General features: G+C 40.6%; 1 protein-coding gene across 2 annotated transcripts in view; it reads left to right on the forward strand.

Annotated features, from left to right (window-relative positions):
* Positions 1–13,194: 13,194 nt before the first annotated feature.
* The window catches only part of TRIM28 (tripartite motif containing 28), a 29,532-nt gene continuing 20,653 nt past the window's right edge, over positions 13,195–22,073 (forward strand). Inside the window, exon 1 of one of the 2 annotated variants that reach the window (XM_042473377.1) lies at positions 13,195–13,888. In XM_042473377.1, coding sequence (XP_042329311.1) covers positions 13,546–13,888 — 343 coding nt within the window. In that variant the 5' untranslated portion in view covers positions 13,195–13,545. The remainder of the gene's footprint in view (positions 13,889–22,073) is intronic. The other variant, XM_042473378.1, reaches the window with a different exon arrangement.

The raw sequence follows: 22,073 nt of genomic DNA on the forward strand, positions 1-22,073 counted from the left end.
GTCTAATATATACTGCTATATGGATTTTAGATCAGAATTTTTTGATGTGTGGGCATGACCACCACATATGAAACAGCGTACCAGCTTCTTTATGGCATTTTCAGCATCTTTTCTTTCCTGTTTTGAAGATTTTATTTAATCTACCCGGAGTGTAATACAATCGATTGGCCATTTTGATGAAATTTTCTTTAAGATATTCCGAGGCAGAAAATAATTTTTTTTATGCTATGCAGACTCCCACCTTTCAAGACATTAATCTTTTTCTAAATCTAATCTTTCTCATAATAGAAGATTTCCTTGAGTGTCTTTTGTTATTAGATCTTATCCAACCTTGTCTTCTCCATCTACCATAGAAAGTTTCTTGCACTGAAATCCAAGTTGGTATCTTCTCATAATATTTGACTTTTATATTTTTCCATACATTAATAAGTGCATTTCTGATGTAATGTTTGTTGAAATCTTTATTGACCAAGCATTTGTTATATGAAAGGTATGCATGCCAACCAAATCTCAACTGGGTTCCTTTTAGGTCTAATAGTTTTTGATCTTCCAATTTTAACCATTCCTGTGTCCATATGAGGAATATCATATGTTGATATAGTTTTAGGTTGGGAAGTGCACAGCCTCCCCTAATTTTCCCATCTTGAAGGATTTTCCATTTTATTCTGGGCCTCCCTCCTTTCCATACAGTTTTTTAATTTCTTTGTCCCAGTCCAGAAATGTTCTATTCTTGGTGATTATTGGTAAATTCAAAAATAGAAAAAGTAGCTTAAGCAACATGTACATATTTATAACAGCAATTCTCCCTAAAAGGGATATTTTTTTGTTCCATCATTAAAGATCCATCTGAATGTCTTTCCAAGTTTGTTTGTAGTTTTTATCATACAAATCAGCATTTTTGTTTGCTAACCATAATCCAAGATATTTTACTTTCTTTGCTATACAGCATCCAGATATTTATTTTTATTTTTCTTCTTCTTTTCTTGATATATTTTTTGTTAGAATCTGTGTTCTTTGTTTATTTTGAAACCAGAATGTTCACCAAATGTTTGCATTTCCTGAAGAAGCTCCTCCATATTGTTTATAGGGTCTTCCAATACTGTATTATTGTTAGGTCATCAGCTAAATTATTTTGACTTCATGCCCTTTAATTCTTGTACCTTTAATCTTGTTATTTTCTTTGACTCTATCGATTAAGATTTCCCGTGTGATGATAAATAATAAAAGGGAAATAGGACATCCTTGTCTTCTCCCTTTATTTTGTTTGAATTCCATAGATAGTTCGCCATTTATTATCAATCAAGTAGACTGGCTTTGGTATATCTGTTGAAGGCTTTTAATTCATTCCGGTTGACTTCAAATATTGAAATATAAAGACCCGTCTCAAATTGTCAAAGGCCTTCTCAGCATCTACAAATACCATAGCCATGTCGTTGTGAACATGATAATATTCAATTAGATCCACCAGAGTTCTTGTATTGTTCCTAATATATAGTCCAAGAAGAAAGCCACTTTGATTGATCTGAATTTTGTGTGATAATGTATTCTTTAGTCTGGTTGCCAAAATATCAGTGTATATCTTATAATCAACATTAAGGAGTTCAATCGGTCAATAGTTCTCTATATTTTTGATGTTCTTCCCCTCCTTTGGAATAAGTGCGATATTCAGCTTTTACCATGATTCTGGTATGCATTCTGCAGGGATCCGATTAAATGTCTGTTGTAATGTTGCTGATAATTCTTCTGTAAACTACTTATATATTTGGTCGAAAAGCCATCCGGACCAGGTGATTTATTTTCCTTTAATTTTTTTATTGTTTGAGTAATTTCGTGTATAGTAATTGGGGCATTAAGAGTGTCATTTTGTTGCTGAGATATTTTGAATATCTTTTTATTTTCCAAATATGATTGTAACTTTGATGGAAAGTCATCTGGTTTTCTTTAATCTTGAAATAGGTTGGCATAATAATCAGTGAAGGCTTTTTTAACCTCAGCTATTATGCTTTGATTGTTATGGGTAATTTCTGTAATTGTCCTTTTTTAAATTTATAAGCCAACCATCTCCCAACTTTGTTTGAGTGTTCAAAGTGTGACTGTCTAGCCATTTTTAAGTTGTTGTTTTTTTCCCCAAGTTCTTCCATTGTTTGGGTTTGTAACTGTTTTTGAAGGATTTGTAGTTCTTTTCTTAATTTTTCATGTGTGGAATTTTCCCTAAATTCTTTTTCCTTTCTTTCATTTGGTCTGAAATTTGTTTTATGACTTCCCTTTTCTGTCTTTTATTCTCAGAGACTTTTTGTAATAATAACTCCCTAGCCACTGCATTGCATGCATCCCAGGTGACCTTTATCTGAACATCTTCTGTGCTGTTTTCTTTAAAGTAGTTTTTCAAATCTTTCCCACAAATCTTTCGTCTTTAAAAATGTTATCATCTAATTTCCAGAAGAATTCTTTCTTTGGAATTTGGATATCTACTTGGATCAAGTTGTGATCTGATAACATTTTAGACATGATTCCCATCTTTTTTTCTTTAACCAATATCTCTTTTGATATTAATGCCATATCAATTCTGGACATAGAGTGGTATTAATCAGAAAAAAAGGAAGTCACATTGATACCCCATATTTATTAATCCAAACATCTTCCACTGATTGTTCCTCCATCAAATAAAAAAAAGTTCTAGGTAGTTTGCTTTGGTTACAATTAATTGGTTTGTGAGAGGATCTATCTCTGTAAGGATCTATGACCCCATTGAAATCTCCTATTATCAATAAATTTCCTTTATTATATTCAATAAGTTCTTTATTTAGATTGTTAATTAATTTTTCTTCTTTTTCCAAGGGGGCATATATCCCTGCTATTAATAAGCTTGAAGATGGTAATTGAAGCTCTACACATACATAATGTCCATTTTTATCTTTTAAACTTTTCTTTTGCAGGATATCTTTTATTTATGTAGATAGCAACCCTTCTTTTTTTCTTATCCGCAGAAAAGTGGAAAAATTTACCTAATTTGGGTTTTTTAAAATAATAAATCTCTTTTTCTTTTATTCTAATCTCTTGAAGTATGTAAACGTCACAGTTTTTCTATGATATGAAACATTTGTTTTCTTTTATGGTTTGTGTTAATTCCTTTGTCTTCACATTAAAGCCCTAGAACAATTCTGGAAACATGACCCCTTTCTGCTTACATGAGCTCTTCAGAGAGTGGTAGCACAGAAATTAAATAATGTATTAAATAAATAGAAATACAAAGCACAATACACAACAGAACAAAAATCTTGCATGGCTTGTTCTGAATCCTGCAGCTTCAACAAGACTAACAGTATGATCCCCTGTGTTTTTGCTCGGTTATTTAAGAACTTTACCACACAAGGCTCTTCTCCCACTAAAATAGCATTGTTTCTAAAAAAACGCTGCACAATCAGGGTTGCTGTCTTTCCTTTTGCACCTTAGGAACCATTCCAAGATTGCAACCTTCATTTGCAATAAAATCTTATCATGCACAGCATTTGGGACTGACCACCTAGTACAGGGGTAGGCAACCTGCGGCCCGCGGGCCGGATGCGGCCGGCAAGGCCTTGGGACCGGCCCAGCCTGGTCCTGCCACCGATTGCCGCCGGAGCCTTTGGCCTCTGCGGGAGGCGTGGGGCATTTGGCCTATCAGGAGGAGGCGGGCAAGGGGGGCAATTGTCTACAAAAGCCTCCAAAACATGCATTTATATTAACATTTTTAAAAAATCAGATTTTTTTTGTGTGTCCTCCCATTTTTTTATAAAAAATCCTCCATTTGAAAATTGTCCTACATTTGTCCCGGTTTTTTATTTAATTATTTTTTTTTAAAAAAAATATTTAATTATTTATTTTTTGGCTTCCGCCCCCAGTTGTCTGAGGGACAGTAACCCGGCCCCCGGCTCAAAAAGGTTTGCCTACCCCTGCCTAGTATGTCCTCCAAAACATTATTCCTGCCCCTTTTCCTAGTGTGGTGCGTGTGCACACACGCACATGCCTTCAATTGAAATATAAATTAAAACAGTCATATTTTTTAAGATTTTCTTTTCCTTGTGGTGGGGTGATGGGGATTCGGGGCAGATAAGACTAAACTAGTGCTGGCTTTCATCTGCCAGTGATAAATCAAATCTGAAATTCTAAACAAGAAGGCAGTATAGGGTTAATTAAATAAATACTTTTTAAACTGTAAGACTCCTGGTGGGAGTCGTTTGCAAAAAAGGTTAAAGTTTCTCAAGTTTCTTTGCCAACTGAAAGGAAATCAAATTGAAATTTCTACTTCTTCGCCTTCTCACCTGATTAGTAGTTTATCTAAGCCATACTCAGTGCATACCTCCTGACAACCCAAAATTGGCATTAAGAGCAATTGAACTATTGCAGTGGAAATCCTAGCAGAACAGTAGTGGGAAAGGAGGTCATTTAATGGGTTGGTTTTTGCATTAATAAAAAGAAACACTTTGAAAATGGTCTCTCATGGGGAGAACAGAAGAGGATGATGTTATGTAATGAGACCCAGCCAAAGGCATTATCATCGCAAGGTAACTGTGATTTACTGCCTTGTGTAAAAAAGACCTAAATAAGATACAAATTGAGGATGGGAATAGAAATACCAGGAAATTTAGGGAGTGATGATAGTGGAAGAAGAGTATGCAAACTACGCCCTTATCCTTAGCACTAGGTCTGGGCCTGTGAGATGTCTGGACCAACTTCAACAAGTGTATCAATTTCTTCTGGAATGATCTTTCAATTTGGACTTGAGAGCCCAGTACCTTGACCCTCTTGTTGTACATATCAGAGATGCTGTTCCCTAAAAAATGATATTTTTATTAGCAGGAACTGACTACTACTACATGTTCTATTGAACAGCCAAGTGTATCAAGTTAGCTCTGACAAAAAGATAAAATTTTAAATTATCTAGTGACAAGATATAGTCTTAGTCTTATTTTGTAGGTCTTATTACCAATCTAATTGTCCTATTTCATCTATGTTTTAATATGGTATTGGATTGTTTTATGGTTGTATGCAAAAGCCTGGTCAGCTAATGTAAATAAACTTGATATATATAATAGTGGACAATTATGGCAACCCTATATATATATATATGAATTGCAGTAAGTGAATCATTGGTAATCCTTGTCAAAAAAGCTTTGGTAATAATTCCACAGGAGTTTTGTCAGACAAAATTCATTCTATTCCTGCTGTCCAAATATATCTCACCCTTCTCCTTTCATAAATAGCAATTCTGGGCCCCTTTATTTATCAGGTAGGCACATGGTTGCAACATGGACACTCTGCTTTGTCTTCCACTACTTTTAACAATTCATCCAGGGCTGATGATTTAAGAAATATTTTAAAATAAGAAAAAAATAAAGTTAAATGCAATTTAAAAAAAATTAAGTTGGATTTCACTTTTTTCCTAAACCAGTGAGTAAAAAAAAAAAAAAGCCTGTGTCAAAGATATAATAATGAACATTAATTACATGATTTTAAATAATATTCTATTCCTATGTTTATGGAGATGGGAGATATCTCATAAATCCTGTTCTGCGGGTGATATACATCAGAGCATCACAACAAGCTACCTGATGTGGAGGGGGGAGCAATTTATTTCACTGTGTCAGGGAGTAGTACCATATTGGTTCCCACTAATTATTTTTCCTGGAAAGTCACCAGGGACTTGCAGCCCACAGCTTGGGGACTAGTATTGGCCCATGGACCAGTACTTTGAGTAGCAGTAGTGTACACATATGGCGCCCGCACTCTTTATTTCTCTCTCTCTCAACTTTGCTTTTCTGTAAATGCAAGAAACAGAAGGAAAAGCTAGTACAGTGTAGAGAATTTTGGGAAATGTAATTGATCTGAAAAAGGAGGAGGAGTTTAGGCATAAATGAAAGAGACCTCAATTTTATAAGTACAATATTAAAATAAAAAGAGTTCTGGAATAATTGCTTAGTGAATACAGTTGGCTCTCCTTATCCACAGATTTTTTATCCACAGATTCAAGCATCCATGGTTTGGAAATATTTTACCAGGTACTGTACAAAGTCATAAAAATTATGATTAAATAAAATCTCCTTCAGTAGTACTGTAATGTGTGATTTATATAAATTAAATGTAATCCTTCAGAGAAGCAATTTATATAATGATTTAAACAACTGAATTTAAATCGTAACTACCACACTACTCACATAGGACAAAAGCAAAAACAACAGGGAGTCTACATGAGTCTGGCAATGTGAAGCCAATGCCAATGCAATGGGCAAAAAGAGGAGGAAGCATTAGGTCTTTGAAATCATCATACATATTATTAAATTAGTTAGTGCGATATATTACAGTACCAGACAACTGTACAACCAGGGCTATACTCTGAAGGCATTGTTAGTGTGATATGCCTTTAAACAACAGAAAAATATTTTGATTGACTCAATGATGACTCACAGCCAACATTCTATATTAATGGACCAGGAGACTGGTCAAATGTCAGATGACAGTTGAGAATTGACAGTTTGATGGTTGAGAGCAATTTATTGTTGGATCAGCAGGTTATTGCTGTGAGCTTCTGTGTTTTAGTTTGTAGCTGTGAAACAGACAATGAAGTTGATTGAAAGCCACAAAGGAATGTGTGTGTGTGTGTGTGTGTATGCTGTTTTATATTGTATGTATTATAACTGAAGATAAAAACCTCCAGGACTTTGGGTGAATCAACTGTCTGTGATTATATCGTTTTTTGTGGGGGTTTGGGGCTATGTGGCTGTGTTCTGGAAGAATTTATCCCTGATGTTTCTCCGGCATCTGTGGCTGGCATCTTCAGAGAATGCTGCCATGGAAGTGAATGGGGTATATATACTGTGTGGCCCTTAGTTGAGAGGAAGTGATTTACATGTTAAACTCTGTGTTGGTCTGTTGTTGAATGGTAAGGCCTCAGGGCGGGAGAATACGTGAAGAGGATTTGTGTCTACTGTACTTAATTAGCAATCCATTGTCTGCTCAGAAGCCCCCTCAACCTGGTGATGTTCATTTGCATGTGCAGAGTCTTGATTTTGGTGTTTTTCAAGACTGGTAGCCAAACTTTGTCATCCAGGTGTTTGTGGATTTCAATGGCTTCTCTGTGCATTCTGACCTGATAGTTGTTGGCATCCCATCCTCTGAGGCTGAGAGAATGCAACTTAGCCAAGGTCATCCATTCTCTGAAGATGCCAGCCATAGATACTGGCAAAATGTCAGGAATAAACTCTTGTAGAACATGGCCACATTGCCCAAAACCCCCACAAAAAGCTATTTCATGGCCACACGAGAATTTGAACCCTGATCTCCAGTCGTAGTCCAATGCTCAGACCACTACACCATGCTTATGTTTTAAACTTTTTCCTGTGGACTGTAGTGGGAATTGATACCAGAGCAAAAGAAAGAAAAAAAAGAGAGTGTCAAATTAGGTTGGAGGGGGAGCTCAGAATTAGGGCAACTTGCCTAACACTGGGAACTGGCAAATGTTGTGCAAAATACAACAGGTAGTTTTTTTTGGTTATGGAGAAAGCCCCCCTCCTGGTCAGATATACAGTTTCTCATGTATAAATTAGAAAATAAGGAGAGTTCACAAAAAAGGTGTGACGTGATTAAGATATGAATGAGAGAGCAAAGCACTGTTTTAATTTTACTGTACAATGTTCTTGTTGTTGCTGTTGTTACAGCAACGCAGCTCCTTTGGGATATGGAAATCCACCTTGGTAGCAACCAAGGATTTTAAGACAGAGTGCTCCAGTAACTATTATGTGCATCTTAAATTTTAAAGAAAGCCAGCGTGGTGTAATGGTCTGAGAATAGGACAAGGGTGTGAATCCCCCCTGGGTGACCCTAGGTAAATCACACTCTCTCAGACTCAGAGGAAGGCAAGGCAACCTTCCACCAAATCTTGCCAAGAAAACCTGTGATAGGGTTGTCTTAGGTCGGAAGCAACTTTAAAGTACAAAACAACATGAGTTTTAAAGCTGAAATAATTAATTCAGACAGATTAGCTACACATTCAACAGAAAATTCTAGTCTAGCTTTGGTTTCCCTGTTTGAAAAAAAAAAGCAGTAACAATTACTTCCTTTTGGAATGTTTTGAGGGCAGGTTGACATTTTCAATGATGAATTGAAAGTTGTTAGTATTTTTTTAAATAAACATTATGTAAACTGAAAGATAGGTCCTATGTTGTGTGTATAAGATAAGACCAGGGGACTATATAAGACATTTAAAAATATTATAATAAAAGAATGAAAAGGCAAAAAGACAGGCAATGTATTTCAAACTAAGCACTTGTTTCTGATAGCTCTACTTCACTGTATTAGCATTTAAATACTCCCACCTATGCCCTGAAGATGGTCTATCCCTAGAAAACTGGGAAATCTATTATGTCTTCTTGCCTAGAAGTTCAGTGTGTACCACTTCTAAAGGTCACCTAAGCAATTGCAAAGTATTCCTTCTACCTCCACCCCCAAAAATAGAACTTTTAAATACAATTGCAATGGGCAATTAAAGTGGGCAATTAAAGATATGAGAGGAAAGTATTGCTCCACCTCAACAGTTAATTTTCAAGTAAAATTGAAAGGAAGAGCTCAGTAGGTACTTGGAAAGTCTAGAGTGATATTGTGCCATTCCACCATAAAAGAGAAATGTATAGGCCTTGAAAAGTAGAATTGACTCTTACTTATTTAGTATATCTATCCTCCCCACTTCAGCCACAAATGCTCTCAGAGCGGCTTACAGATAGTTAATTAGATAGTTCCCTGCCCTCAGGTTTATAATCTAAAAAAGACATGACACAAAAGGAGAAGGGAATGGTAGTGGGGAAGGGGAATAAGTCCAGTGGTTCTTCTCTCCCTCTGAGGCCTGGACCATGGCAGATGGACTGGAGGGAGGGCTCTTCTTCTTTCTTTAGGCTAGGCCTGATGGAGCTGAGCCTATCTTTCTCTCCCTCTGAGGCTGGATGATGTCAGATGGCATGCTCTTTTATTTTTTATAGTCTTGGGCATCTTAATTACTAGAATAACATAAGCTTTTGTGGGCATGAGCTCCCTTCCTCAGATGCACATGAAAGCAGGACATGGTCTCTGAAGGCATAAGATGCAACATGTATGTTTATATCTAATCAGGCCCTGGATAGGAAACTGCCAGAACTAGGCACACCAACTTCCATTAAGAAAAAGTGGAATATAGGGCTGGGATCCAACACATAATTAGTTTGGAGGAAGTTCTATTGGGTACATGCATAGGACTGGGCTATAATTAATGAAATGAGGACCATTTACTTGCTCTTAAATATGGTAAAGGATTTAACGATTACACAAGTATGAATGTGAGTCAAACACAGAGGAGCCACTTATGAATCACCAAAAACAGAGTCTGGCACTTTACATACTATCTATGTATGCTTATTCCTCTAATTCAAGCATCTGGCTCTCAGGATGTTGGATTCAATGCTCAGAGATCCTGGCCGGCACAAGATGTACTAGACTCTGAGTGAACTGAATAAAATATTGACCTAAATCACACTCTCTTTTGCAGAATACGCCTATAGAGTCTTGACATATACATGTATTTTAGGTATAGAGAGTGACATATAATACAAAAGCCACCCATTTTAATGTGTGGAAAGTGAGATTCAGTACCAATGGTATTTTATGATGTCTAATCTAAATAGGAGATTTAGCACAGGTATCTTAGTCGTCTGCAGGTTTAAACCCAGTATCAAAAGGGAGTTGAACCAGATCAGTAAAACCTGGCTTCAGAAAAGTTAAAGAGTGGATTTGGGCAAATCTGCAGAGAGGAAGATGTCTATAAATGTGGGGGAATTCCTAAGAATTTTTGATTGTTCTGCTGTCTAAATCTGGAATATAGATGAATAAAATAATGTAAGTTTAGTCCACCTTTGCCACTAAATTAAGTATTTTAGCCTATTAATGATTAAATGCATTAAACATTTCCTGCTAACCTTCTCAGTTCTGTGTCTGAGGAACAATAGCCCCATTTGCTCTAGAGCAATGATAGTGGTGCCATTTGCATCTTCCAGACTTCTACCTGGTGTGGCAGAAGCAACCAGAATCTGGCAGATGCTGGTTAGGACTAACAAATTGCTTTTCATCAGTGGCCTATTGAAGCCTATTTTCAAACTGTGAGCAGCCTGTTTTTCATCACAAACGACCATTGTAAAAACCATGTGACATTAAGTACTCAGTTGATGAAAATGCCTGTTTTCCTTTTCCCTCTCCATGTCCTTTTCCTTCTGTATTGTTTCCCCTCCTCACACCATGAGTCATCTGATGTAGTAGTTTTGAGTGTTGGACTAGGACACTGGGGGACCATGGTTCACATTGTCACCTAGTCATGAAATCCCACTGGGTGCCATTGGGTAAGTCACACTCTCTCAGACTCAGAGGAGGGCAAAAAGGCAAACCCCCACTGAAGAAAGAAAATGCTTTAGGTGGAACTCTAATAAAGCAACACTTTTTTGGAAAGCAATTACACACAACAATAATTGAAATCACTCAGAATAATTTACAGTTTGACCCTCTCCTCTATCTCTTAAATATGATCCCAGAATACCCAAACAAAGATACAGGGAAAAATAAGACGAGCAGACGCATCATTTTGTATATCACGACAGCAAGGATCTTATACGCCAAATATTGGAAGAGTGATATCCTCCCAACAAAAGAAGAATGGTTGAGTAATCTTAATGAAGCCATGCAAATGGACATATTGACAGTGCTAATGAAAGAAGGAAGGCTCAAGGAGACAGAAGAAGAATGGCACTGTGTACAGAATTATAGATACAATTAATAGGAAAGGAACAGTTTTATTTATATATTATTTAGATTTACTGACTCAAAGAGGCATTTTTCCCCTCTCACTTTAGTATGGTATTTTTATTAGCTGTCCCTACTCCTTGACTGATGATAATACTATCACTATAGATATATAGATATCGAATGTAAACGGCATACTATATGAAAAATTTAGATCGTCTGAAATTGATGGTATTAGTTTTGCTTCTCTTATGATAATCTTAACCTTATGCAAAGAATCTTTAGGAATTCTTATTTTGTCTCGTATGAACAGATATAGTACAGGAAACCAGGAAGTGATTAAGAGGATTTGAAGAAATCTTAAAAGATAGATGATTGTTATGTGTTAAATGTTTATGTATATGTACTGTCCTATATGTATATAGTATTTGTATCATGTCAGTGTGATTGAATTTTGATTATGCGAATATTTGTTATTTTCTAATGTGTCAATAAAAAATAATTTAAAAAAGGAAAAAAGAAAATGTTTGAGGGCCACCATAAATTGGAAACGACCTGAGGGCACATTCAGAGATGCAGCCTTGTTAGTATGGAATAGGGCTGACAGGTCTTTAGATAGAGGACTGCCTTCTGTAAAAGTCAGAGATATAGCCAAGATCTCAAAGGATCTTGTAGCACCTTTGAGACTAATTGTGTAAAAGAAGTTGTAACATAGGCTTTCACAGGGCCTTATCACACTAGATGAATCCCCCTCAGAAACAGGATTTAAAAGTAGAAAAAAACCACAAATGCGGGAGGTTTTTCACACAACGTTTCTCCCAAACAGAAATAATGCGAAAATAAAGCGAACGGAAAGTGGACAAAAACGACACCTTTTTCTCTGCGAACTTCCAGAAAGTAAAAAGGTGTTGTTTCTATCCACTTTCCGTTCACTTTATTTTTGCATTATTTATGTTTGGGAGAAACGCATCTCAAAATCATCCTACATTTGCAGGTTTTTTCTAATTCTAGAATTCCCTTCTCTGAGCGGGAATCGTCTAATGTGATAATAAGGCTCAGAGACTTGGATCTGAGGAAGCAGACCAAGGGTACATTTACACAGTAGAAATAATGCAGGTTGACACCACTTCATGTGCTGTGGCTCCATCCTAAGAAATCCTGGGATTTACAGTTTTACAAGGCCTTTAGCCTTCTCTGCCAAAGGTGGCTGGTACCTCACAGAATTACAAATCAAAAGATTCTGTAGGATGGAGCCATGGCAGTTAAAGTTGCGTCAGACTGCATTATTTCTTCAGAGTAGCAGTGGCGTTAAACTGCGTTACTCCTACAGTGTAGCTGCATTCGTAGTTTACTAATGCTTATGCTAAAACATTTCGCTCACATCTCAAAGGTGCCACAAAAACCCCTCACAACAACCATTGTGACTGTGAGGAAATGGGTTGTCTCCTTTTTATTCACCCATGAGCTGTTCTTGACAGAAACTTCACCTAAAGAGTGCCCTATAATTGATTTAAATAATAACTATATTGCGATAGGGGAACTATGGATCTGGAGTCATTGGTAATATGGAAACTGGTTTTAAAGCGTGCCAAACTTTGGACTTAAACGTGTTTTAGGGACAGCAGTACTACTTAAGGGCTGTATCCACACTGGAGAAATAACCCAGTTTGGCACTGCTTTAACTCTTTGTCTGGCTCTTCGCTATGGAATTCTGGGAGTTGGAGTTTGTTGTGGGGCCCAGAGCGGAGCTCCGCTCCGCCCTGGGCCCACAACAAACTCCAACTCTTAGAATTCCATAGCCTTGAACCAGAAAAGAGTTAAAGCGGTGTCAAACTGGGTTATTTCTCCAGTGTGGATGCAGTCAAAGAGTAGCTACTCCAACCTGTATTATATGCTTTATTCCACTAGTATATGTTTTATACCATTCTGTGCTTCAGCCATTTAATGCCTCAAGGGGAAACTGGTGTGGCCTCCAACATGGAGGATAAAAGGGGACCAGTGTGAGGGGAATGAAGGAGAACAAGGGGCTTGGGGGTGCTTTATAAACATCTTTATAACATATAGCCTTGGCTATCTCTTTTTTTAGTGGGAGGGCAGAAACAAACGACTTTATATTAGTCTCCCAACCACTGTTGCCATGGTTACAATTCCTCTAAAAATTTATTGCCCAAGTCCCGCCCTCAAAGAGGCCTGAATCGGTTTATTCTGCCCTCGGCGCCCATTGGCCGGGGGGCACTCCGATTGGGCCGTTTCTTTTGTCAATCTCCGAGAAGCCCCTCCTCCCTCCCTCCCTCAGTCGGTAGTTGCCAGGATTGCAACCAATGGCGGCTAGGGTCGCAAGGCAGCGATTGGCCGAGAGGGTGAGAAGAGCTCCGTAAGCCCCGCCTCCTGGAACGTTGGAGCGCTCTCTCGAGCGTCTCTCTCTCTCTCTCTCTGCACACAGCCTTATCGCGACTGTTCTTTTCTCTCCCTCACAGCCTAAAATTATTACCCGCCGTTCGCAGAGGGGAGTGGGCGGGGTTAAAGGGGCGGCGGCGGCAGGAGAAGAGAGGGAGCCGCTTCGCGCGCTGCTGCTGCTCCTCCGCGGAGCCCAACGGTCCCCTCAGCGAGCGCGCAAGGCCTCGTCCTTCTGCGCGTGCGCGGCCTCCTCCTCCTCCTGCTGCGCCTCCATTGCTCGCAACCCGCCCTCGCTTCGCTGCAGTAGCGGCGGCGTTTGCAAGCCCTAACCGCAAGGCAAGGATCACAATAGCAGCCATGTCGGCTTCGGCTACAGCTCCTGCTCCGGCGGAAACTGGGGGCGGCGGCGGCGGAGGAGGCGCCTCTGCAGCCGCTTCTGCTGCTGCTTCTGGGGATAGGCAGCGCTCCGCTCCTTCCTCGGCCGCCGCCTCGGCTTCTTCCTCCGCTGCCGCCGCCTCCGCCACCGCTACGGCCAGCGCTCCGCTGAACGTGGAAGGCCTCGACCTGCTGGAGAAGTGCGCCGTGTGCCGGGAGCGGCTGCGCTCGGAGCGGGACCCGCGGCTCCTGCCTTGCCTCCACACCGTCTGCAAGGAGTGCATCAAAGTGGAGCCCGCCTCCGGGAACAGCAAGGATGGGCAAGGTGAGAAGGGCAGGAGGAAGGGCGGAGGAGGGAAATGGTGGTGAAGGACCCACGCGCTTCGGCCTTATCAGTTCTCTCTCCCGGATTGGGTTGCTTCCAAGGGGGAGGAGGGGAGGCTGGAGAACGCGGGCCTCGCGGGCGCTGAGCGGAAGGCGCCGTCTCTCTCCGCGAGGCGCGCCTCCTCGGAGCAGCGCCCCAAGCGCATTGTCCTCTTTAACCTCCCGCCGCCCGCCTTCTCCTTTCCTCATCCCTCCCTCGCATCGGGTTCCGTCCAGGGTTCTGGGTGTGTCTTTGTATACAAAGGGGAGGGAGCCTCCTTGCTTCGTTCGCAATTCGTTGCCTAAAGGCAGCGCGTGGCGGCCGCAGGGGCGCCAAGGAGGGCTTTTCGTCTTGTGTTAAACGTGCGAAGGCCGGGAAAATGGTGGAGGAGGAGGAGGCGGGGAAAGGCCTCCGTCGCAGGGAGGAGGAGGAGGAGGGGGGAAGGCCGGTAAGAAGGTGGCTGACTTTAGTGAGGAAGGGAATGGCCTGCGTTTGGGCCTTTCGGGCGGCTTTGGGGGAAGAGCGCCTCGTGAGAGGACCCTGCTTCATGGCGGCTCAGGCGCCTCTATGGCGGCGGCGCAAGTAGCGGCAGCAGCAGCAGCGAGGGGGCGTGGCCACGGGCATTCCGACGAGGAGGAGCTATCGCGAGGCTGGCGGCCGCACGTCTCGCGAGAAGTGGCGCCACACCGCGAGCCAGGCCTTGTTGCTGGTGTCTGTGAAGGAGGACGAGGGCTGGATAGGCTCCTCCCACTGCTCTTTCTCGCCTCCTCCTACCTCAGTGGTCTACAAACTGCCCTCTTGAACGGAGGTTTGGACTTCTGCTCCCACGATCCCGGGCTTATTGGCCAACGTGGCTGAGGCTTCTTAAAGGGCACAGTTTGGGGACCTCTGCAGTCTAGCTGGTCTTTATTCCGTCTTTTCCTCAGCGAGGCCCATGTGTTCACTTAACAGTCCTACAAAACACAAAGAGCCTTCCTTGCCAGTGCCATCCTCACGCCACAGAGTTAAGAACTCTATGGTGCCCTTTGGGCCACGCCATCCTGGGGTTGGTGGTTTTGGCCAGGCTGGCTTCTCTTCTTACTCATTTCCCTTTTCCAGGACATGCCCTACATTTCCAGAGTTGATCCCCTGCCCTCAGCCTGAGGCAGGGAATAGTCTGATTAATCATAATTATTTGTATTCCGCTTAATCTTGAGGAATCCAAGGGGATTACAGCAGTCAAACAAGATACAGTTAAAAGAGAAATGCATTAACAATCCCAAGATCCCCATCCCTCCCTGGCAGAAGAGGCGGGTATAAAAACTGAATGAATTAATGAAAGTGCCATAGCATCATAGAGTTGGAAGAGAGACCGCAAGGGCCATCCAGTCCAACCCCATTCTGCCATGCAGGAATACACAAAGCACCCCCCTCCCAGCAGATAGCCATCTAGCCTTTGTTTAAAGGCCTCCAAAGAAGGAGGCGCCACCACACTCTGAGGAATATTTAAAGGTTTCATTTAGTTATGCCCTAGATTTTTCTCAATGGTCCTACATTTTGCGGTGCCTTGTCCTCCTTGGCAGTTAGGACATCTGGTCACCTGGTTCTTACTCCTTGAACTGCAGATCTCAGGATTCCGTAGGATGGGGCCCATGAGAGTTAAAGTGGAACCATAACACTGCTTTGGAGGCACAGGGCTCCCCATAAAAGTGGAAGAAAGGGCTAATCTAAAAAATATATATAACCCACATGTTTAAATCTGAGAGCCCCTCTCTGGGGAACTCTATGGTCAGCATTAGCTAGAATGTGACCATAGAATCATACTTGACCACAGAATCATGTTTTCTCTAGGAATCATTACCTACTCCAGCATGACTCTGTGGTGACCATCTGGCAGAGTCTTGCTGGAGGACCTCCAGAGAGCATACCAATGAAATCCTCAGAAGTCAAAGCTGCACTTGTGGAGGGCCAGCTTGAAATGGTAGAATGACACTGGAGCATCTAGAAATGCCTACAGGAATGGTTTCTCTAGGAATCTCTAGGTCTTCCCGTATGACTCTGGTCAGCATCCAGCAGAGTAATGTTGGAGGACCTAGACAGAAAATACCAGTTAAATCTGTGGATAACCAAATACACAAAAGTCAAAGCCACAAATGTGGAAGGCCAACTGTATAATGATATAACTGACTCCAGGGAGCTACATCTGCATTGATTAACCCTCTCATTATGCGAAGTGGTGCTGGATGCAGCAACTTCAAATTATGTATTTATTGCTTATGTTTATCACCATTGAACCTCACCAGGGAGTACATGTCTTCCTTGCCAGTTCCATCCTCAAGAACCACATGAAGTAGGTAAGGCAAAGAGAGAGCGGGGCAAATGGTCCATCATCACCCACTGTGGCATTATGGCTCAGATTCTGTATTTCCCAAGTCATAGCCCAATTTACAAACCATTGACTAGATCGTAAATTAGGAATGAGACTGGATAGATTGCTCTTCCTAGCATCTGTCATGTCACTATTGGCTAGCCTGGTCGTGGCTAATGGGAATTGTAGTCCAGCAGGATCTGAAGGGTCACATGTAGCTCACTGGCCAGACCAGGCAATAAGGGAAACACGTTCTCAGCAATTTGATGTAAACTCCACTGTGTTCAATGGAGCATGATTGGTACTGAATCAAGTACCAAGAGATGAGGGTGTGCAAATCTGCTCAGAGAGCCTTAAGCTACAGTCTCAAATCTTATTATTCATGATCAAGTTCATGTAACATGATAAGATTTATACCTGAGTAAATTCACATGGGATTGCACTATGCAAACAGTTTAGAAAACCAATTGTTATTGAGGGTGGTAATTAAGGGATGACACAAGGTGGATGGTGTGCTTGTAAAGGTTACTATTTTAGACTCTAGCTCCCAGAATCCCTCAGGTTTCAGGAATTATGAGTTTGTAGTCCGTTTCCCCCCTCAAGCTTTGGTTTTAGGGCCCCACAACTTGGTAAGTCACTGAAAAAACTTAAGCACTTTCTAGAGATTTCCACGAAATTAAGAATTTTTAACTCTTCCAGACCTGCCTTGAGTTATTATCTTGATTACATTTCTAAGTGCGATTCGAAGGGGGAAATGTTAATGGGTTTTAACTCCTATTTCTGGTGCTGTCCTTGAAACTAGAGCTGATCCATGATTTTTGCATCTCAAGAAACTCCTAGGTCAGTGCTATTTCACAGGGCCAGCTTTCTAGGCTGCATGCAAGTGCTGTGCCTGTGAGATTTCAGTTCTATTAAACTCATTTTGACTAGCTGCCTCGAAAATGTTTACAAGATGTTAGCCAACATTAAGCAGAAGTAAGGTGAAAATAAAAGGTTAAGCCAATGTTGGGCTGCTTAACCAAAGTAGAAAAATAAATTTAGTCCCTGTTTATTTATTTTTTGGGGGGGGGGGGAGTTAGCAACCTTTTCCTTGTAGAGGTTATTTATGAGTATCCTGTGCTGCTAACAATCCTGTGTGAGGGGGGTAAAAGTGATAATGTTTAAAAGCGATAATGTTATACTGTTGTGGGCCTGTTTTCTGCAGAGTCCTCTCAGGATTGTATACAAGAAGGAGAGTGCTATTTCAGTGATTTCCCAGGGTGCAAATGGTTTGGATGCTCTGCATCCTACTTTAGAAATGCATAAGTGCTGTTTGCTCCTAATCCATCCTTATTAAAAGCAGTGTGCTTAAGATCTAAATGCCATTAGATTGTGTTTGAAGCAGCAGTCAATGAACATTTGTAGTACTGCTTTGAAAATAAGTTTTAAAGTCAACTTTTATTTCATCTTACACTAATCTGACAAACAATAAACACCACCACATTCCAAACAAAATTGAACTAAATGAAACAAAAAATAAAGAAAAAGCACAACAAAACAAAACATTTTGGTGTTGCTTCTCTACATCAAATATACCATTTAGTATAGTTTTCAACATCTTAGTTCTTCTCTAGATCTTGTTCTGTTTACAGCTGTATCTGTTTCCAAAAAATATCTTGACAAAGAGGAATGGCTTGACTTGCTGATCCTGTTACTTGTATATTTGCATTTCAGTGCTGAATAAATGCAAATATAGAAATAGGGTCACCAAGTCATTTGTTTTAAAGCCATAATTTAAAGATGGAAACAAGAGAGAGCTACAAATACAGATTGGCCTCAAATAATTCTCAGCATGCTCTTGAGCATTTCTTATACAGTGAGCCTGTGCCATACGTGGGCTCGCTATAGGTGGCTCCCAGCTTACATGGAAGCCGCTGGGAGGATTGGCAAATGGCGCACACGTGCCTGTGGCACACACACACAGCCACACAACATGCATGAGCCCCATTATATCTGATGGACCTCCAGCATGCACACTTTTTGCCTTGCGGGGGGGGGGGATCTGGAATGGATCTGCCACGTAAGGCAAGGGCAGACTATTTCTTGCTATCTTCCAATGCAGTTAATTACTCAGTTGATGATTTTAATTGTTACAGCAAAAAAATACAGCACGCCAGCATCATATGTGGGTACGCCATACGTGGCTTCCAGCATATGCTGGAAGCCGCGCCAGAAAGACTTCTCCCGCGCTCTGGAAGAAGCTATGGGGTGTGTGCCCCATCGGTGTGCCAGGCGTGCGCAGCGGGAACAAGCCCCACTAATCTAATGGGGCTTGAATTTACACATTTTTTCCCTTATGCAGCAGGGTCTGGAACTGTGAAGTTTTAAAGCAATTTTATCTGTGAGCCACCTTGGATCCCTTTCTGGGGGAATGGTGGTATAGAAATCCAGTGAAATAAATGAATAAATCTGTTCCCATTTGTCAGTGAGGGTTTTTTTGTTTGGAAATGCTTGTGAAGGAATTGCCTGGAAAGGCAGGCTAGTTGTTGAGGTAGATTCCCTTTACTCACTGCAAAATTGCCTCATCAGTAACTTGAATAAAATCCTGGTGCAATAGTGGCTGATGAGGTTGATGACTAAGTGCTACCAGTGTTGAGAACCAAAGTAAAAGTGGTATTATAGGGGGAAACCACAACACCTTTTCACATAGATGCACATACTGCTGTTTAAGGAGATAAGCCTCATGGCCGAGGACTGAAAAATGAATCTTAAATCTTGCTCCTCCCCACAGTTAATTCACTGGTGAACTGATTGGGAAAGAACAAGTAGTGTGAAAGGGGATGATTGAATGAGATCCCTGTGAAGGGGAGATTCTGAGAGTTAGGTCCAACACATAGTGCGGAAATAATCCAGTTAGAAACCGTTTTTGTCCTTGCTCAGTGCTAGGGAATCATGGGAATTGTAGTTTATCGTGACACCAGAGCTCCAACAGAGAAGGGCTAAATAAATGTTTTACAAAACTGGTTTCCAGAATAGCATTGATCCAGGACAGTTTTAAGTGCCCTCAAACTGGATTATATCTGCAATGTGTTTTAGACATTAGACTCTACTCCTTGGGATAATTTTCATGGATAATGTGTAATGGTTTTGTTTGCAGTGCTACCTAACTTACTGGTTGCTGCAGGGAATCCAAAGAGTTGTACAAGTTACTGGTTGTATGTCATCCATAAAAGGCAAAACAAATAGAAATCGTATGGTTTAGCAGCCAGATGTTTTGGGGACCACAGCTTATATCTTCCCTTTCTATTTGCTAAACTGGATTTCTTTTCCAGCAACAGTTGGAAGATGTGTTCCTCACCCCAGCATAGTAGCTCATACTGGGCTAAGAACTAGTTTGAAATCTGTTTGAGCCTCAAATTTTACTACATGTTCTGTGGTTGTGAGCTGGCTATAAAATATTTGGCAGTCTTGCAGCTCTTCCAAACTGCAGAAATAAAGCAATTTGATACTACTTTAACTACCATGGCTCCATTCTGTGGAATAATGGGCTTTGTAGTTTGCTGAGATATTCAGCCTGGTCTGTCAGCAGTTTGGTGCCTCAAAATATTACAGATCCCAGGATTCTGCAGGACTGAGCCATGACAGTTAAAAGTGGGTGTCAAATTGCATTATTTCTACAGTGTAGATATTAGCCCTTCCTAGAATTAATACTGCTGACTGACAGGGCTTTTTATGCTTACTGCAAGTGTGATGTAAGATATAGCATGTTGGACTTGAGTGTGCAAATAGGCAGAATCAGATTCCTTTGGACCAAGAGACTTGAGGTGGCCAGTCTTTCTGTTCTTAACTTGCCAGCCATGGTCAGATACAGTACCTAGGTCTGCAGTGAATTGTGTGGCAGTCTCTGATGATAGAAATCTAGTAGAATGGATTGTACCAACTTAACCTGTAAAGAGTATTTCATTTCTGAATTATCCCCTATGTGAATAATTCCCTGCAAAGAGTAAGCTAAAAAGGACTAAAGTCAGGACTAAAAAGGCTAGAGGATCCAGAAGTAATATATTAAGTCATAGATTTATTCCCCCAAGTGGCAACATTCAAAAGTCCTACCTATTGTCACAGACTTGGATTGTGTTGTATTGTAGACCAGATTTCACTCTCTAAAGTGGTAATGTACATTATGTGTTTATAAATTTCTGTGTATTTGTATTAGACAGCAAAGCAGGATGGATACAAGGCATGTGTAACTGCTCTTATGGTTGCATGGGCATTTTAGGTCACTTTTCAGGGGCAGTGTTTTTACAAACAGCTTATATAAAATAGATAACAATAACTTTAAAACCAACTACTGCACTGTTTATAGTGGAGGACTGGACATATTTTACTGGCTTTTATGAACAGGTTCTTAGTATTTTTGACAAATAAGCCATTTTTTCCCCTTCCCTCTAAAATACATACCTTTGCTCATAGGAAGAAACCACATTTAGTGGAACATTCTGTAAAGTAGGGCATTTTGTTTAGGAATAGTATGTGAGTTTCCTTCCTGCTTTTTTCTGCCAGTAGCTCAAGGGCAAATTGATGCTCCTTTCAGGAAGTAAAGACTGATGATGGTTGAAAGCTGTGGAGAGAGGAGATAAGGATCCCTCCCCCATCTTTGCACATACCATTGCTTTGTAAAGCAAATGAGAACAGGATTAAGAATTTAGCAGAAGGCAGGGGAAGGGATATCTTTTGCAGGTTTTACAACTTCCTTCAACTGCTATAAAAACTGTACAAAAGACTCAGGAGTGATCTTCCATTGGCAACCATTTAAACAAAATAAAACAAAATCCAGAAACAATGAAATTGGAAATCTGACTGGGAGACTAGTGATTGCAACTTAACTTCCCCAAAGTAAATCTCCTGTTAGTCATTTGAAGGGGAAAACAATATCAGTAGGTTTGAGCCACTTAGCTGAGTTTCCTAAAGTAAATTTTTGCATGTCTGTCTATGGAGGAATATAACCAGCCACAGTAAAGCTAACGTAGTACTGTTCCTATTTTTCAAACCTATGTGCAATTTCATTGTGGCAGCTGGCTTCTTACATAGTTTATATTTTGCTTACATCCATTTCAGATTAAGAATTAGCAAATTTAATTTTCAATAACTACTTGACTCCTATGCTACTTGCATGCATAAGATTATAGTCTCTTAACCCTGGGACTCTGGTGTCTGGCAACTCATTGTGTACTCTTCTTGCAGGACTTGGAACTATGAAAGCAATATGGCTTGGTTTGTCTGCAGTAAAATTGATCCTTATAAACCTTTCTCCTTAATCTAGTAATAGGCTAGTAGTGCTCAGTCTAGCTGTACTGCATATGTCTAAGATAAGAAATGTGCAGTTTGCCTGCTCAAAGAAATCTTCCTGTTCCACAAAGGCTGTTTCATTCAGATTCAGCCTCTGCTATCTTGGTGGAGGAATGATGTCATGCTTGGCTCAGGGCCATTGTTTCACACTGCTGCATTTTTTGGTCTTGTACTTGAGTCTTCCAGAATTAAAGGAAGTAAGGTAAAACAAAATGCATTGGAAATAAAACATTAGGGAAGAAGTGACAAGGCCTGAAGACTGATAGCCAGCAGGTGCCTTAATCTGGGAAGTCCAGTCCAATCCAGTCCTCATCAAAGGGCTGTCAAGAAGATATAAAGCCATGCGAAAGAGTAATAAAGTCTAATGGGCACAAAGATGGAAACTGGATGCTCAAGATAAGCAGTAAAAGCAAAAGAAAGATTTGAAATATTACAGTTTTTTTCTTCTCAAATTTGGACCAAATTGGCATGTTT

This window comes from Sceloporus undulatus, chromosome 6 (genome assembly GCF_019175285.1).
Source record: "Sceloporus undulatus isolate JIND9_A2432 ecotype Alabama chromosome 6, SceUnd_v1.1, whole genome shotgun sequence".
Classification (NCBI taxonomy): domain Eukaryota; kingdom Metazoa; phylum Chordata; class Lepidosauria; order Squamata; family Phrynosomatidae; genus Sceloporus; species Sceloporus undulatus.